Source organism: Macrotis lagotis, chromosome 1 (genome assembly GCF_037893015.1).
Source record: "Macrotis lagotis isolate mMagLag1 chromosome 1, bilby.v1.9.chrom.fasta, whole genome shotgun sequence".
NCBI classification, from domain to species: Eukaryota; Metazoa; Chordata; class Mammalia; order Peramelemorphia; family Peramelidae; genus Macrotis; species Macrotis lagotis.
This window is the reverse complement of record NC_133658.1, coordinates 173,061,944-173,078,971: the sequence shown is the minus strand read 5'-3', so window position 1 is coordinate 173,078,971 and position 17,028 is coordinate 173,061,944. Positions and strand designations below refer to the sequence as shown.

The 17,028-nt window shown below is 47.1% G+C and overlaps 1 protein-coding gene across 3 annotated transcripts; it reads left to right on the top strand.

Annotated features, from left to right (window-relative positions):
* The first annotated feature begins 4,126 nt into the window (after positions 1-4,126).
* On the top strand, positions 4,127-15,377 carry SNRPB2 (small nuclear ribonucleoprotein polypeptide B2). 3 transcript variants are annotated; one of them, XM_074209392.1, is made up of 7 exons: positions 4,127-4,217; positions 5,516-5,604; positions 6,480-6,652; positions 11,897-12,037; positions 13,198-13,248; positions 14,291-14,379; positions 14,863-15,374. In XM_074209392.1, exons 2-7 carry the CDS (start codon positions 5,541-5,543, stop codon positions 15,020-15,022), a joined length of 678 nt encoding a protein of 225 aa, XP_074065493.1. In that variant the 5' UTR covers positions 4,127-4,217; positions 5,516-5,540; the 3' UTR covers positions 15,023-15,374. The 3 variants fall into 3 exon arrangements, with proteins under 3 accessions (XP_074065493.1, XP_074065494.1, XP_074065495.1); XM_074209393.1 differs by lacking the exon at positions 4,127-4,217 and adding an exon at positions 4,423-4,621 and having other exon boundaries at positions 14,863-15,376; XM_074209394.1 differs by lacking the exon at positions 4,127-4,217 and adding an exon at positions 4,636-4,778 and having other exon boundaries at positions 14,863-15,377.
* Positions 15,378-17,028: the final 1,651 nt, after the last annotated feature.

The following is a 17,028-nucleotide window of genomic DNA, read 5'->3' as shown; positions in this document are numbered from 1 at the left end:
GACCCTCTGCCCTGGTGTAGGACTAGGGAGGCCCCGGGCGGCCCGGGGGGACCCTCCGCCCTGGTGTAGGACTAGGGAGGCCCCAGGGGGACCCTCCGCCCTGGTGTAGGACTAGGGAGGCCCCGGGCGGCCCAGGGGGACCCTCCGCCCTGGTGTAGGACTAGGGAGGCCCCGGGCGGCCCGGGGGGACCCTCCGCCCTGGTGTAGGACTAGGGAGGCCCCGGGCGGCCCGGGGGGACCCTCCGCCCTAGTATAGGACTAGGGAGGCCCGGGCGGCCCAGGGGGACCCTCTGCCCTGGTGTAGGACTAGGGAGGCCCGGGCGACCCGGGGGGACCCTTCGCCCTGGTGTAGGACTAGGGAGGCCCCAGGGGGACCCTCCGCCCTGGTGTAGGACTAGGGAGGCCCCGGGCGGCCCAGGGGGACCCTCCGCCCTGGTGTAGGACTAGGGAGGCCCCGGGCGGCCCGGGGGGACCCTCCGCCCTGGTATAGGACTAGGGAGGCCCCGGGCGGCCCAGGGGGACCCTCCGCCCTAGTATAGGACTAGGGAGGCCCGGGCGGCCCGGGGGGACCCTCTGCCCTGGTGTAGGACTAGGGAGGCCCCGGGCGGCCCGGGGGGACCCTCCGCCCTGGTGTAGGACTAGGGAGGCCCCAGGGGGACCCTCCGCCCTGGTGTAGGACTAGGGAGGCCCCGGGCGGCCCAGGGGGACCCTCCGCCCTGGTGTAGGACTAGGGAGGCCCCGGGCGGCCCGGGGGGACCCTCCGCCCTGGTATAGGACTAGGGAGGCCCCGGGCGGCCCAGGGGGACCCTCCGCCCTGGTGTAGGACTAGGGAGGCCCCGGGCGGCCCGGGGGGACCCTCCGCCCTGGTGTAGGACTAGGGAGGCCCGGGCGGCCCGGGGGGGACCCTCCGCCCTGGTGTAGGACTAGGGAGGCCCCGGGCGGCCCGGGGGGGACCCTCCGCCCTGGTGTAGGACTAGGGAGGCCCCGGGCGGCCCGGGGGGACCCTCCGCCCTGGTGTAGGACTAGGGAGGCCCGGGCGGCCCGGGGGGACCCTCCGCCCTGGTGTAGGACTAGGGAGGCCCGGGCGGCCCGGGGGGACCCTCCGCCCTGGTGTAGGACTAGGGAGGCCCGGGCGGCCCGGGGGGACCCTCCGCCCTGGTGTAGGACTAGGGAGGCCCCGGGCCGGGCCCAGGGGGATCCTCCGCCCTGGTGTAGGACTAGGGAGGCCCGGGCGGCCCAGGGGGACCCTCCGCCCTAGTGTAGGACTAGGGAGGCCCGGGCGGCCCGGGGGGACCCTCCGCCCTGGTGTAGGACTAGGGAGGCCCCAGGGGGACCCTCCGCCCTGGTGTAGGACTAGGGAGGCCCCGGGCGGCCCGGGGGGACCCTCCGCCCTGGTGTAGGACTAGGGAGGCCCCGGGCGGCCCGGGGGGACCCTCCGCCCTGGTGTAGGACTAGGGAGGCCCGGGCGGCCCGGGGGGACCCTCCGCCCTGGTGTAGGACTAGGGAGGCCCCAGGGGGACCCTCCGCCCTGGTGTAGGACTAGGGAGGCCCCGGGCGGCCCAGGGGGACCCTCCGCCCTGGTGTAGGACTAGGGAGGCCCCGGGCCGGGCCCAGGGGGATCCTCCGCCCTGGTGTAGGACTAGGGAGGCCCGGGCGGCCCAGGGGGACCCTCCGCCCTAGTGTAGGACTAGGGAGGCCCGGGCGGCCCGGGGGGACCCTCCGCCCTGGTGTAGGACTAGGGAGGCCCCAGGGGGACCCTCCGCCCTGGTGTAGGACTAGGGAGGCCCCGGGCGGCCCAGGGGGACCCTCCGCCCTGGTGTAGGACTAGGGAGGCCCCGGGCGGCCCGGGGGGACCCTCCGCCCTGGTATAGGACTAGGGAGGCCCCGGGCGGCCCAGGGGGACCCTCCGCCCTAGTATAGGACTAGGGAGGCCCGGGCGGCCCGGGGGGACCCTCTGCCCTGGTGTAGGACTAGGGAGGCCCCGGGCGGCCCGGGGGGACCCTCCGCCCTGGTGTAGGACTAGGGAGGCCCCAGGGGGACCCTCCGCCCTGGTGTAGGACTAGGGAGGCCCCGGGCGGCCCAGGGGGACCCTCCGCCCTGGTGTAGGACTAGGGAGGCCCCGGGCGGCCCGGGGGGACCCTCCGCCCTGGTGTAGGACTAGGGAGGCCCCGGGCGGCCCGGGGGGACCCTCCGCCCTAGTATAGGACTAGGGAGGCCCGGGCGGCCCAGGGGGACCCTCTGCCCTGGTGTAGGACTAGGGAGGCCCGGGCGACCCGGGGGGACCCTTCGCCCTGGTGTAGGACTAGGGAGGCCCCAGGGGGACCCTCCGCCCTGGTGTAGGACTAGGGAGGCCCCGGGCGGCCCAGGGGGACCCTCCGCCCTGGTGTAGGACTAGGGAGGCCCCGGGCGGCCCGGGGGGACCCTCCGCCCTGGTATAGGACTAGGGAGGCCCCGGGCGGCCCAGGGGGACCCTCTGCCCTAGTATAGGACTAGGGAGGCCCGGGCGGCCCGGGGGGACCCTCTGCCCTGGTGTAGGACTAGGGAGGCCCCGGGCGGCCCGGGGGGACCCTCCGCCCTGGTGTAGGACTAGGGAGGCCCCAGGGGGACCCTCCGCCCTGGTGTAGGACTAGGGAGGCCCCGGGCGGCCCGGGGGGACCCTCCGCCCTGGTGTAGGACTAGGGAGGCCCCGGGCGGCCCGGGGGGACCCTCCGCCCTGGTGTAGGACTAGGGAGGCCCCGGGCGGCCCAGGGGGACCCTCCGCCCTGGTGTAGGACTAGGGAGGCCCCGGGCGGCCCGGGGGGACCCTCCGCCCTGGTGTAGGACTAGGGAGGCCCGGGCGGCCCGGGGGGACCCACCGCCCTGGTGTAGGACTAGGGAGGCCCCGGGCGGCCCGGGGGGACCCTCCGCCCTGTTGTAGGACTAGGGAGGCCCGGGCGGCCCGGGGGGACCCTCCGCCCTAGTATAGGACTAGGGAGGCCCCGGGCGGCCCAGGGGGACCCTCTGCCCTAGTATAGGACTAGGGAGGCCCCGGGCCGGGCCCAGGGGGACCCTCCGCCCTGGTGTAGGACTAGGGAGGCCCCGGGCCGGGCCCAGGGGGATCCTCCGCCCTGGTGTAGGACTAGGGAGGCCCGGGCGGCCCGGGGGGACCCTCCGCCCTGGTGTAGGACTAGGGAGGCCCGGGCGGCCCGGGGGGACCCTCCGCCCTGGTGTAGGACTAGGGAGGCCCGGGCGGCCCGGGGGGACCCTCCGCCCTGGTGTAGGACTAGGGAGGCCCGGGCGGCCCCAGGGGGACCCTCCGCCCTGGTGTAGGACTAGGGAGGCCCCGGGCGGCCCAGGGGGACCCTCCGCCCTGGTATAGGACTAGGGAGGCCCCGGGCGGCCCGGGGGGACCCTCCGCCCTGGTGTAGGACTAGGGAGGCCCGGGCGGCCCGGGGGGACCCTCCGCCCTGGTGTAGGACTAGGGAGGCCCGGGCGGCCCGGGGGGACCCTCCGCCCTGGTGTAGGACTAGGGAGGCCCGGGCGGCCCGGGGGGACCCTCCGCCCTGGTGTAGGACTAGGGAGGCCCCAGGGAAAGGCCACATGGGTTGGGCAGCGGCGCGGGGCATTCCGCACACAAGCCGTAGGTCGCTTCTCGTTGCGCCCGGGCCTGCACGCTGAGGCTGTGCCCAGCGCACACAGACCCCGCTGCCCTCCGGCGCCCGGCCCTCCTACAGCGTGCCCGCACAGGGCGGCCACGGTGGCCGGGGCACGTGCTTGGCGGAGCCGCGCAGCCCCGGCGCCCCGGGGGTGGGCAGCCGAGGGCACTGGGCAGCTCGGGTTGGCCGCGGCTCCGGCGCCCCGCCCGGTCTGGCCGGCACTGCCCCACCGGTCGGCCTCAGACGGCGTGATGCCGCCTGGGTCCTCTTCCGTGGGGGAGGCCGGGCGCGGCGGCCGGGCGGGTGCCACCACCTCCGCCACCTCCTCCTTCAGGGCCCTTCCCGGATGGAGAGCCTGCCCCGCCCCCCCTTCCGCCCCGCCCCCCCTTCCGCCCCTGGCTCCTCTCCCGGGGCGCCTGCGTGGGGGATCGACGCACTCGGCGCTGGGCCGCTCCCCTGGCCCGGGGCCGCCGCTCGGCCTTCGCTTGAGCCGCCTGCCTCCTCGCTACTCCGTTTCCGGCGCGTCTCAGTTCCTCTTCCGGCGTTTGGGCGCGGAGTGAGCCCCGGGAGACAGCCTTCCAGGTAGGGCCCGGGGCTCCGCAGCGGGGGCCCCCCCCCGTGCCGCCATTCTTTCCCTCTCGCCCCCCGCTCCGGGTCGGCCGAGGCCGCTTCCCTTCGGAGCCCTCCGTGCCCGCGGGGCGCGGGGCGCCGTCAGCCCGGGGACGCCGAGAGAGGCTGCGGGAGGGCCCGAGGCGCCGGTGCCCCGCGGCGGGACCCCGGGGACTGGCGCACACGCGGGGCCGGCCAGCGGGCTCCTGTGTCCAGCCCCGGAGTTGCGGCGCCTCGGGAAAGCCTTCCTGCGGACGGCGCGTGTCTCCCTGAGCTCGAACCTAGGGAAGGCCGAGGGGGCGTGTGCGTGTGCGTGCATGCCGTGCTGTGCATCTGTACACGCGTGTTCCTGTGGCAAGCCGGGGCCTGCCCGGCCTGTAAGTAGCAGCGCGTCAGAGCTAGTCCTGGCCGTGGCTGATCTTGGCGCAGTGCTTTGCCGGGCCAAAGGGCGGGTGTTCGTAAAGAGACAACTGTCTGCAAGGAGAAACTTGCCAACAAAGATGAGCGGTGCAGGCTGTATATAGAGAGTATTGGGTACGAATTATGAGGGCAGATGAGAAGGCATGGGAGAATACGCTGCCTAAGTTCAGAGTTTATTGGCCACCCCTGCTGGGTACCAGAAGCCCTAGAAATAGAGGAGGCAGGCGTGTCGCAAGCCATTTAGTGGGTGCGCATTGACTCCTGCATGGAGGTGCACAGAATCCTCCTTTGAGTAGGAAGAGAGTGATGGGGGGAAAAACCAACCAAACCCATGTATGATCTCTGCCTTTCAGAAGACGAGTTTTAAATTTAGAGATTCTGTACATGCTTTCCTTAAGCTCCTAGAGGTGGAGGATTCTTCTATTAGGTCTCTCTGAAGAACTTTGGAATTGATGGCAGGACCCCTGGCAAAGGACCCCTGAGCATGGCAAGCTGCCGTTAAAGAAGGTTCTGCACTGTATGAACAAAGCAGAACTGAAGTAGCTCACAAGAAATGCAAGATGCACAGATTGACAGAATCGGGCCCCAAATGTTCACATGTACTATTTGTGAGGGACCTGTGGTAAGAGCTTTGCAAACTTCTACCGATCTGATCAGTGACACTAATAGAGTGATGTCATCTTGGTCCTCCCCAACCAATTTAAACACCTAGCATCGCTGCTTCCTGTACAATAGGAGTTAGTACATGGTTGTTAATTCATTGATTTAGCAATCCATTAGGAAGAAGTATAGAAAATGCCTTACCACTTTATACAAGTGATAATTTATAAAACAAATTTTTTTCTTTGTAGGCTTCTCTGAAATTTAATCCAAAACATGGATATCAGACCAAATCATACAATTTATATCAACAATATGAATGATAAAATCAAAAAAGAAGGTAAGTTTTTGTGTATCTGTTTGGTTCCTAGTTTTCTGCTGTTTCTCTGGTCAGTTGGGAGTGAAATTGATCGCAATGTAAACTCTGCATCTATAGATGTTTACTCTTTCCTGAGGACCCTGCAAAATGACCTCACTTCAAAAGTGTTTTATTTGCTTAGAATTTATAATTAGGTCCTTATATTCTATGCTTTTTTTCTGTTAATCCTTAATGAGGTGTATAGTTTGATATGAGCAAAATTACCTATGTTTTCTCAAACTTTTTTTCATAAAATCACAAAATCACTTGTTTGTAAATACCAAACTATAAAAAGTTTCTTTAAACTATTTTTCCCTTTTACCTCCACTACTTATTCTTATGCTTGAACTATTAGTTTGGGTCATTTGACAATTCCATATTACTTTCATTTAGGAACATATTGGTTACCCCTCTCACCTATCCGGTTGTCTACTATAAATAACAAAGATTTTAAAAGAAAAGAAAACAACACTTCAGTTATATATGACAATATGTGGAGTATTACATACCCATAGAATCCTGCCTCTGGTAGTGAGAGATGCATCAAATCAAAGATTGAATTTCAAGGACAACTTGCCTCCTGCTGTCACTATTTGAAGCTTAAAAGTGGAGAGAGACTGAATTTATTTCTGTCTTTCAAAATCTTTATATTGTTTCATCAATTAGAGTGGCTCCTCTAGGAGAGTCTCAATTGGAGGTGTAGCCAAAAACAAGCAAAAGCTCGTTAAACCTTTATTTTTCCTGGAATAGAGGATGGGAATAGCTCAAGGTATATGTAATGTTGTTAGCTTTTTGCAACATACTTTTTTTTCATTAATAGTTAACTTGTTTTTGTTTCTCTTGCTAATTTTTCACAGAACTGAAGAGATCACTGTATGCACTATTTTCTCAGTTTGGCCATGTAGTGGATATTGTGGCTTTAAAAACTATGAAGATGAGAGGACAAGCATTTGTTATATTTAAAGAACTTGGTTCATCTACTAATGCTTTGAGACAGTTACAAGGCTTTCCATTTTATGGTAAACCAATGGTAAGTTTTTTTAGCCAGTAGTTTCTGTATCTTTTTTTCTTTTTCTTTTTTAAATGAAGAGGCAGCTTAATATACTAGTTGAGAGTGCTAGATCTGGGAATGAATGCCAACTCCACACACGTTTTAGCTGTATGATTGAACAATTTACTTATCTCTTCTTTATTGCCTCAATTCCCCATCTTCAGAATGAGAATGTAGGACTAGAAGACCATCCTCTAAGGTGTCTTTCAACTCCAAATCAATCTACTATCCTATGATCTTAAAATTGTTAGTATAAATTTACATTTTTTTTTTTAGATTTTTCAAGGCAATGGGGTTAAGTGGCTTGCCCAAGGCCACACAGCTAGGTAATTATTAAGTGTCTGAGGTTGGATTTGAACCCAGGCACTCCTGACTCCTAGGCCTGTCCTCTATTCACTGCGCCACCTAGCCACCCCATGGAATTATCTTTGTTTGAGATTGAAACCTTTATGCTTGAAGCATGATTTTAGAGGATAGTTTGTGATTTAATTTTCCCTGAAGAAAACAGTCACTACTAACTACTGTTTTTCTCAAATTAGTTTAGTTAATTGGGAAAATAATTGAACTCTTCAGATTGCTTTAAGAGCAAAGATTAATAACTTTTATAAAGCAATTTTACAACCAGATAAATTGTTCTTTTTCCAAAAAGAATGGGATAATGCCTGAAGTCTCCTTTTTTTTTAATAGGCTTGTGTGAGGGTCTTGTTTCTCTGAGTCAGTCATCTTAGCACAGTTTTAGATAATTCTTCTAATGATTTCCCTGTGGATGAGAGAATGATAGGATCAAAGATTTTTTTAACTGAAGATATCAGGGATTCTGAACCTTTTTGTATCATGGATACTTTGGCTATTTGATGAAACCTCTTGACTCCTTTCAAATGAGTAAAATAAAATATAGGATTACAAAAGAAATTACATTAAATCAAAATTATCAAAATGTTTTAAAAGCATGTTTGTGGATCTCAAGTTACTTATCTAAAGAAAATTGCTTATTTGGCAGAGGAGGAGGCTGAAGCCTAGAGATGAGATCTAACTTAGCAGAACTGTAGAGCTGACATCAAAGGGAATTCTCTCCTTGTGCTTGGAACCCCCAGGATCAGAAACAGTAATAGTTCAGCTTTGGGGAAGCAAGTGTCTAGTTTGAGTAAAGTCAGTCAACAGTTACTGAGTGATACTGTGTGCTAGGCTCTGCCTAGTCCTGGAAATACAAAGAAAAGTGATATGCTGTCATTCTTAAGAAGCTGATGTTCTAACAATTTGAGCTATATACAAAGTAGATTCAAGGTAATCTTAGAGAAGAAACTTGGGTGATAGATAGTTTGAGGACAGAGAAATACTCCTATAGGTGGTAATGTTTAAGCTGAATTTTGAAGGAATTATGTATTCCAATAGGTGGAGGTTAAAGGAAGCCTATTCTATACATAGGGAAGAGCAATTGCAGAGGCACAAAGATAGAAAAGGGAAACTTGTGGCTTGTGGGGAACTCCAAGACCAGAATGACTGAACCATAGAGTGCATAGAAGGGAGCAATTATCAAATAGGAAGAAACTAGAAGAACTTATATAGGGAGGAGCCAGTGGAATTTGAGTAGGGGAGGAGGTGACAACAGCCAAATCTGCAGCCTTGAGGCAGGAAGACTGAGGAGAAAGCTATAGCAATCTTCTGGCTAAGAGGGAATGAGACCCTAAGTAAAGTGGGATCTGGGAGAATAGAAAAAAGAGAATGGCTTGGAGAGATGATGTTGTGAAGCAAAGTTGTATATGGGCAAATAAGAATGAACAGGGTTAAAGCCCTCTGTATTGGTTCTGGTAGCAGAAGGTAATAATTCACATCATGGTTCTGCCTTCAGATGCCTGGGGAACTTTGGCTAAATCACTTAAACTTCTCATTCCTCTCCATTTTTTTCTAGTCTACAAAATGGCAGAGTTGGACTTAGATAAGAATCCTATCAGTCCAGTTCTAAATCTGTTTTGTGACTGACATAATGGTCAATTATTCTAATTCATTCCTACCAGAATCATCCCATTTGTGCATTTCTTGGAAATTGATAAAACAAGAACATTATTTATGCTACTTGTTACTACAAATGACAGACTTAAAGACTGTTTTCACTACAGTCCATGAGGAACTTCTGGCTATTAAGCTATATGCTTGAAAGATCTCCTTTTTTCAAAATTTCCCAGAGCTTTTTAGGTCTTTGCTTTCTCTCCTCCATACCTTACTATTTGACCTATATTATGTTTGCCTCAGGATCTCAGAATGAGGAGGGATTTCAGAAGCCACCTAGTCCAAACTATGAGTAGAAATTTTTTCCACAAGAGACCCAATTAGCATCTAGCTTTCTTTTTCCTTTTGTTCAGGGGAGCACAGCTGTCTCCTGAAGCAACCCATTCTATATGCTTTAAAATTTATCATTGTCAGATTATTTGTTCTGCCCCTTAGAAGCTTCTGTTGCCCATTATTCCTAACTCTGCCTGCTAATGCCAGGGAAAATAAGTATGATTTTTTCCATATGATAAAGCTTTAAATTCTTGAAGGTAGTTATCATATCTTTTTTGATATGCCCCTCCATTATCCCTACCCCATCTCACTTCTCTAGACTAAATATCTCCAGGTCCTTCAACTGAGACTCTTAAAGCATTTTCTGTGGGTCACTTTAACTTAACCACTTCCCACTACTCCTTTTGTAGAATAGGAGACATGGTTCTAGACATGACTCTGCCCCTGCCTCGATCATTGATCTTGGGTGGGTCTCTCTTGGCCTCAGTTTATTAATTTGTAGAAGGAAGAGGGAACTAAATGATTTGATTCCTTCTAATGCTAAGATTTTATGATTCTTAATGTAGTCAGTAATCTTTAGTGAGGAGAAATAGCCAATTTATCTGTGTTGCATTCTTCTGATACAAATATGCAGAGAAGATAATAGTGTCTAGAATACTTAATCACATTCTGTTCTGGAAATAGGGATAAATATTATGAATTGTAAGCTTTGAAGTGCAATAGAGAGAGCAGCAGGCTTGGAATAAAGAAATCCCGAGTTTAAGAATGGTCCCAGAGAGTAGCTGTGTGACCCTGGGCAAGTCAGCTGCTTAGTCTCAGTAAAATAGTAATAATACTCCCATCTGCCTGCTAAGGTTGTTGTATGGATCAGATGAGATTATATTTGAACGGTGCCTATTAGCACGGGGCCTGGCATATAGTACACACTATATAAATGTTAATTTTATTAAATACTTGGGGGAGGATAAAGGATAAATACATAGAAAGTTCTCACTTAAAATCATTTAGGGACCTTGATTCAGATTGTAGCCTAAGAGAATCTGTAATGGCAAAGTCTAGTTGACAGTCTTTCTTAGATCTTTTCCTAAGTCATCCTTAACTAATCCATAGATTCTCCCCCCCCCCCCCAAGATATTGCAGTGGTATGAAAAAAGAAAACATGTTATTTGGACATCATCTTTGTCTTCTACTCTTATTTCTACAATGCTATGTTTATTTAAATTTCTTATCAGCTTTTCTCAGACCAGGACAGAATTCTTTGCTTTTAAATAGGCAAGTCTTATTTTACTTATTTTATTTATAGTCAAGAAAGATCACTATCAACTAGAAAGTGTGCCACTTTAAAATGGGAGTACATTAGTTTGTAAATAAAGGAGTCAGCTTGGGGGGGGGAACTAGATGGTAGTGTGGATATCTTTGTGAGATCAAATTAAGTCTCAGACATTTACCTCAGTTTTCTCATCTGTAAAATGAGCTGGAGAAGTAAATGACACAAATCACTCCATTATCTTTGCCAAGAAAACCTCAAAAGGGGGGGGCGATACAAAGAGTTGAATATGATTGAAATAACCCAACTACAAATGGACATCTGTATTCTCTGTGCATCTAAATGATTTGGTTAATATTGTTAATGTTAGCAGTCAATAAACACTTATTAAGTGTTTACTGAAATGAAAAAAAGGCAAAAAACTGCTTTTGCTCATGAGAAACATCGATTCTCTTGGGGGAAACAGCACATCAGTACATAGGTACATACAAGATACATATAGAATAAGTAAAAGTAATCCAAAATGGGAAAAAAATTATTTAGTAACTGGTAGCACAAGAAAAAAACTTCTTGAGTTAAGTCCTGAAAGAAGCCAAGAATCCTGTGAAAAAAAGTAACAGCATTCTAGAGACATTGGGGTCAGCCATTGTTGATGCATGGGCATGGCACATTGCATGTCCTTTTCTGGGAATTTTGAGTCAGTATATCTGGAACATAAAAGTGGAGGGAAGAACTGCTTTAAAAAACCTTGGAAATCAGGAAGGTCAGAATATGAAGAGCTTTAATGCCAGAAAGAGAAATTTAAATTTGATCTTGGGGGTCATAGGAAACACTGAAGCTCTTTGAGTGAAAGACTGAAAATTAAACTTGTACTTTAAAAAAAAAATCACCTTGGCTGTTGAGGAGAAAACAGAATAGAGAAGGGAAAGATTTAAGATAAGGAGAGATTAGACTGAAGTAGTCCATGTAAGATATGATAGTGACTTGAACTAGGGCTGTGGCTGTATGGGTAGAATAGGTGCTGTGAAGGAACAAACAAGATTTAGCCATGGATTTGATATGTGGGGCAAGTTCTAGGAATTGAATTGATGATTGAATTGAAAATGATGCTGACATTATAAGCCTAGGTGACTGAGAAGATTGGTATGCCTTCTAATAAGGAGAAAGTGGAGAGGGTTTGGGGAAAAGATAAGAATTTTATTTTAGTAAAGTATACTTAAATGCCATAAAGATATCTAAAAGCAAACAATTTGCTTATGTGAACTAAATGGCTCACAACAGAAATATATCTCTAACCTTTTGTCATTTTCCATGCTTTGTCTAAAGAGATGTCTAAAAAGACTATGAGGAGCTATTTATACATAAAGGGAAGTTGTACAGATAATCCAAGATCATCTTTTTGGCATTTAACAAATACTTACTGATTGATTATACTATAGTTTTATTTTTTTAGTATACTTGTACTATGAGTTTATTTGATACAAACCTAAAACATAACTTTTAAATGGTGAACAATAATGACACTTCTGTCTGGCAAGAAAAAAATTTCTAATTGTGATACAGGTTTTCTTAGAAATCTGTTTAAATGCACATGCAAAATTTTATTTAAGTAAAGAAGTCTGAAATATTTGACATTTAAAATAACAGACTCAATCTTTTTTAAAAAATTAAAACAGCGAATTCAGTATGCAAAAACAGATTCTGATGTAATCTCTAAAATGCGTGGCACTTTTGCTGATAAAGAAAAGAAAAAAGAAAAGAAAAAGGCAAAATCTCTGGAGCAAACTGCTAATGCTGCAAACAAAAAGCCTGGTCAGGTAAGCAGAAAAATGCATTTAAAAATTTGTAAGAATAATCGTCTTTCATGTAGAGATTGCAGTTATTTATTTTTTGTTAGCACTTTTACCTCAGAGGATTTATATATTGTGTGCTAGAAGATTTTTTTTTAGGTTTATTGTTAATGTTGAAGTGTTGAAATTCTGAAAATTCAATAAAACTTGTGTCACAGCAAGTAAAAGATTCAAAAATAGGTATGCTAATCAACTTCATAGATATTGACCTTGAAATTGGGTCAACCAAATTATTTGCATAACATTTGATTTCGTTGGTTTTAAATATATATTGCCAACTCACAAGTTGAGTGACTGTCATCTTAAATCTTTTGATTCCCATTATGTTGTGATGGATATAAACCAGAAAGAGCAAGAACACAAATTCACATGAAAATACAATTTTACTTTGAAACAAAGATTTTTCACTCCTTTTTTTTTTTTTTTTTGGCATTCTAAAGGCTGTAAAAGAAAATGTGTCAAGCAGCTTTGTCCTTTAAAGTATTCTTAAATTCTGGTCTTTTTGTTATTAAGAAGAACTACTTGGGGCTGACTCTGGAGTCAGGAGTACCTGAGTTCAGATCCAGCCTCAGACACTTAATAATTACCTAGATGTGTGGCCTTGGGCAAGCCACTTAACCCCATTTGCCTTGCCAAAAAAACCCCCCAAAAACAAACTACTTCAGGCAAGACCCTTTTCTGTGAATGCTTTGAGTAACTTTAGTGGGAAATTTAATGTAGCAAAAATTCAGATTATCACCCTGAAAACAACTATTGAATATCTTTTTGAAATAAATTTCATTGGATGCAGTTTTTTTCCCTTGGTCATATCCAGGTGGATATTTCTGGAAATGTCTGTCTTTTATGTCAAGGTTGCTCCTTTGATAGAAAATAAAATTGCAAATTTTGGTTGGAACATTTAAAACTTTACAAGTTTCATTTTTCAAAATAGGAACCATACTTTTTTGTTCATTAAAAAAAGAAATTATCCCTATGTGTTTTAGATCTGTTATCAAAAGTTGTATTCTTAATGGAACACAAGTATAATAGCTTCTTGAAGCTGTTACAGTACTTCAGTAATTATAAATCTGACTCCTGCTGTTTGTCATGTTGAGAAATTGCAATCTTAAATATATTTCTTCTCTTAGGCTACACCAAATTCAGCTAACACCCAAGGAAATTCAACCCCAAATCCTCAGGTAAGTTTTTCTTTATAAAAACCCTTTCAAAAAAAAAAACTTTCCCAAGATAAATTCTATGAAAATGAAAGATTCCTTATCACGAGTGGCAAAAGTTTTTCAAACATAGCAAGTTGCCCCAAAAGAATGACACTTCTGGGGGGGGTGGCTAGGTGGCGCAGTGGATAGAGCACTGGCCTTGGAGTCAGGAGTACCTGAGTTCAAATCCGGCCTCAGACACTTAATAATTACCTAGCTGTGTGGCCTTGGGCAAGCCACTTAACCCCATTGCCTTGCAAAAACTAAAAAAAGAAACAAAAAAAATTTCTGAAAGAAAAGAGTACTTTTCCTTTTTAAGGGGAAAAAAACTAATGTAGAGTATTTCACAGGTCTAGTTGAAGTCAGAATCAGGAAGATTAGATTATAAGTACCTTTAGAGCATAAGTCAAATCTTGGGATCATAAGTCTATGATCTAGAACAATGATATTAAATACAAATAAGAATGGGGGCCACTGTTGGGAAATAGTAGGTTCTCCATCACTAAAGATTTCTAATTAAAAGAGAGAAATGCTATTAAGGGAGGAGTGTTCAGGCAGAATTTGGTCTAGATAACTTTGAAGATCCCTTTGATTCTTTAGTTTTCTCTGGGATATCCCCTATATTTATGGGAAATAGTTTCTAAAGGATAGAATTCTCTCTAGTAGAGGAAACTCTTCTCCCTTCTTCCTCTATCTCTACCTTCTCCTTCAATTAGATAATGATTAAAGAAGCTGTCTGTTTTCTCTCCAAAGTTTTCCTTTCTTCAGGACTCTCAGTTCTTTTCATTATATTGGGAAGAATATTATTTTTCTCTTTATTAATGAAGAAAGTTTTGGGAATTAGAATGTTTTCTGTACAACCAAATCTGCTGCCCAGTAATGTTAATTTTTGAACTATTTATATTTTCTTCTCTAAATTCTAATACTCTGTTAGACTCTTTGAAGTTAATTGATTCAAGATAAGAACATAGATTGCAACTAGTTCCTTTCCTTGCAAACTAAATTTATTTTGTGTTTTTCATAGGTGCCTGACTACCCACCGAATTATATTTTATTCCTAAATAACTTGCCAGAAGAGACTAATGAAATGATGTTATCTATGCTGTTTAATCAGTAAGTTTGTTTTGTTGTTGTCTTTTTTAAAAAATAAATGAATCTTTGCTTCTAATGAAAACTCCTGATGGAGCAAATTTTAATTTCATGATTTTAATCTATCTGTTCATTACAGAATAATTTTTTTTGCTAGTTCTCTGATTTGTTCTATTGTTGAACTCAATATACATAAGTAAAACATGAGACAAAGCTTTGATAAAGCTTAATATACATATTGTGTATGTGTGTCTATATATGCATAAAATATATATGTATAGATAGATAGATAGATAGATAGATAGATAGATAGATAGATAGATAGATAACTTTTAATAGTACTGATTTTTTAAACTCATTTTTGGTTTGGAGTACTGCCTTTCAGGAGCAGATACACCGAACCTTTTGTGTATCTGTGGTTGGGTGGGGTTGTTTGCAATCAGTTTCTTTTATAATTGATATCAGATGCATTACTCATTCCCTCCTCCCTCTCCTTTTTAATTAAAGGTTTCCTGGTTTCAAAGAAGTAAGATTGGTACCTGGGAGACATGACATTGCTTTTGTGGAGTTTGAAAATGATGGACAGGCTGGTGCTGCCAGAGATGCCTTACAAGGATTTAAGATCACACCATCCCATGCCATGAAGATTACATATGCCAAGAAATAGCTTTTTGGACTTTCTTTAAATGACTTTTTATTTATGGCTCCTGTCCTTTGTTTTCAAAAGATACAATTCAGAAATTTTGAAGAGCTTTCTGAGGGCAGTACTAAAAGTAGTAAAACATTCTGGGTAAACTTTTTGAACTGAGATTCTCCAGTGTTCCTTACAAATTTGGGGTACCACAACATGCGAGAGACATTTTGTACAATTAAAACTTTCTTGTATTCAATATGTATTGTTATGCTTTTTTTTTGGAGTGAGGCACATTTCCCCCTTTATCTGTTCTAAATTGTAACTTTGTCTGTGGCCATGTCTTAATTGTGCTTTCTCAATCACATTTATTTTTGTAATGACCCATAAAAATTGAAGATGTATTTGAGAGAGGAAATTAATGAATAGCTATTTTCTTTTTTCAGTGGTAGTACAAAATGATCAAGAGAATAAAAGAAAAAGATAGTTAGAAAGTAACTATTTTGTACCTTTTGGCAGGTTAGATGAGTTAAGAGTAATGACTTCAAAATTCTTGAATACTTAAGACTAAAAGAGATCTCATCTAATGGTAGTCTTAGAGTTACACCTAAATAATATGAGTATAGGTTTTTTCAAACTATTTAAACATTTAAAATTAATACCTTTTGTGAGGTGGCTGGGTGGCACAGTGGATAGAGCACTGGCCCTGGAGTCAGGAGGACCTGAGTTTAAATGTGCTAATTACCTAGCTGTGTGGTCTTGGGCAAGTCACTTAACTCCATTTGCCTTGCAAAAACCTAAAAATAAATAAAATTCCTTTTGTTTTTTAATTACCTTTAATTTCTACCCCAGTCCAGCATTTAGAAATCTTATAATTTAAGCCTAATATTAAAATACCTTCTTCAGGAAAGATAAGTTTCCTTTAAAACTTACTTAGATAGGGGGTGGTTAGGTGGCGCAGTGGATAAAGCACTTGTCCTGGAGTCAGGAGTACCTGGGTTCAAATCCGGTCTCAGACACTTAATAATTACCTAGCTGTGTGGCCTTGGGCAAGCCACTTAATCCCATTTGCCTTGCAAAAACCTAACCCCCCCCCAAAAAAAAACAACCTTAGATATCTTTACCACTCCATTGGACTTTAGGGACCCTTTCTGACTACCTGTTGGCTACCTTGCCCTGCCAGGGTACTCTTACCACTTTCCAGCCATACACAGCTACCTGTGACAATTCTACCCTGGGCCAAAGTCCTGTGGACAATGATAAAATACCCAAATTCATTCCTCAATTATTAACCTACTTCCAACTGGTCATACCTATTCTATCAGGCAACCGGGTGGTGCAGTGGATAGGACACTGGCCTTGGAATCAGAAGGACAAGAGTTCAAATCCAGCCTCAGACATGACTCTTAACTAGCTATGTGACCTTGGGCAAGTCCCTTAACCTGATTGCTGATCTCCAGTCATTCTGATCCATATCTGGCCACTGGACCACCGATGGCGCTGGAGAAGAAAGTGAGGCTGGTGAATTAGCACAGCACCCCCTCTCTTAAATCCAGTTCATTAGCTTATGGCATCACCAACCTGAAGTCATGGTCTTTGAGAATGAAGGACAAAATAACCCATTCCATCCTAATGATGATGAACCTCCTTTCACTGATTGCTCACATTCTGAACACTCCCCCTCTCCCCACCTCTCTGGAGTATAAAGGTAACAAGTTAGATTTCATCTTGGATCTTTTTTCCTCTCTTACTCTGTCTTGTATACTGATATCTATTGATGGCACAGCTTCCCTGGCTGCCCATTACAGTTCTGATCACCCTTACACTCAACTCTGTAGTCTCAGGCACATTTTGATTATTTCTTGCTCACCATGGCCACTTTAGGCTTTCCTTCCACCAGAAGTACTTTACTAGTCTCCATTTTCTTTACATTCAATTCATATTTATCACCCAATCAAGATTCTGGTAGCTGTTATTTACAACCTCTAAGACTCTCCTCCCTCAATGAGTTCATTTTCTGGATCAGTTTTTCCTCCTAGGGG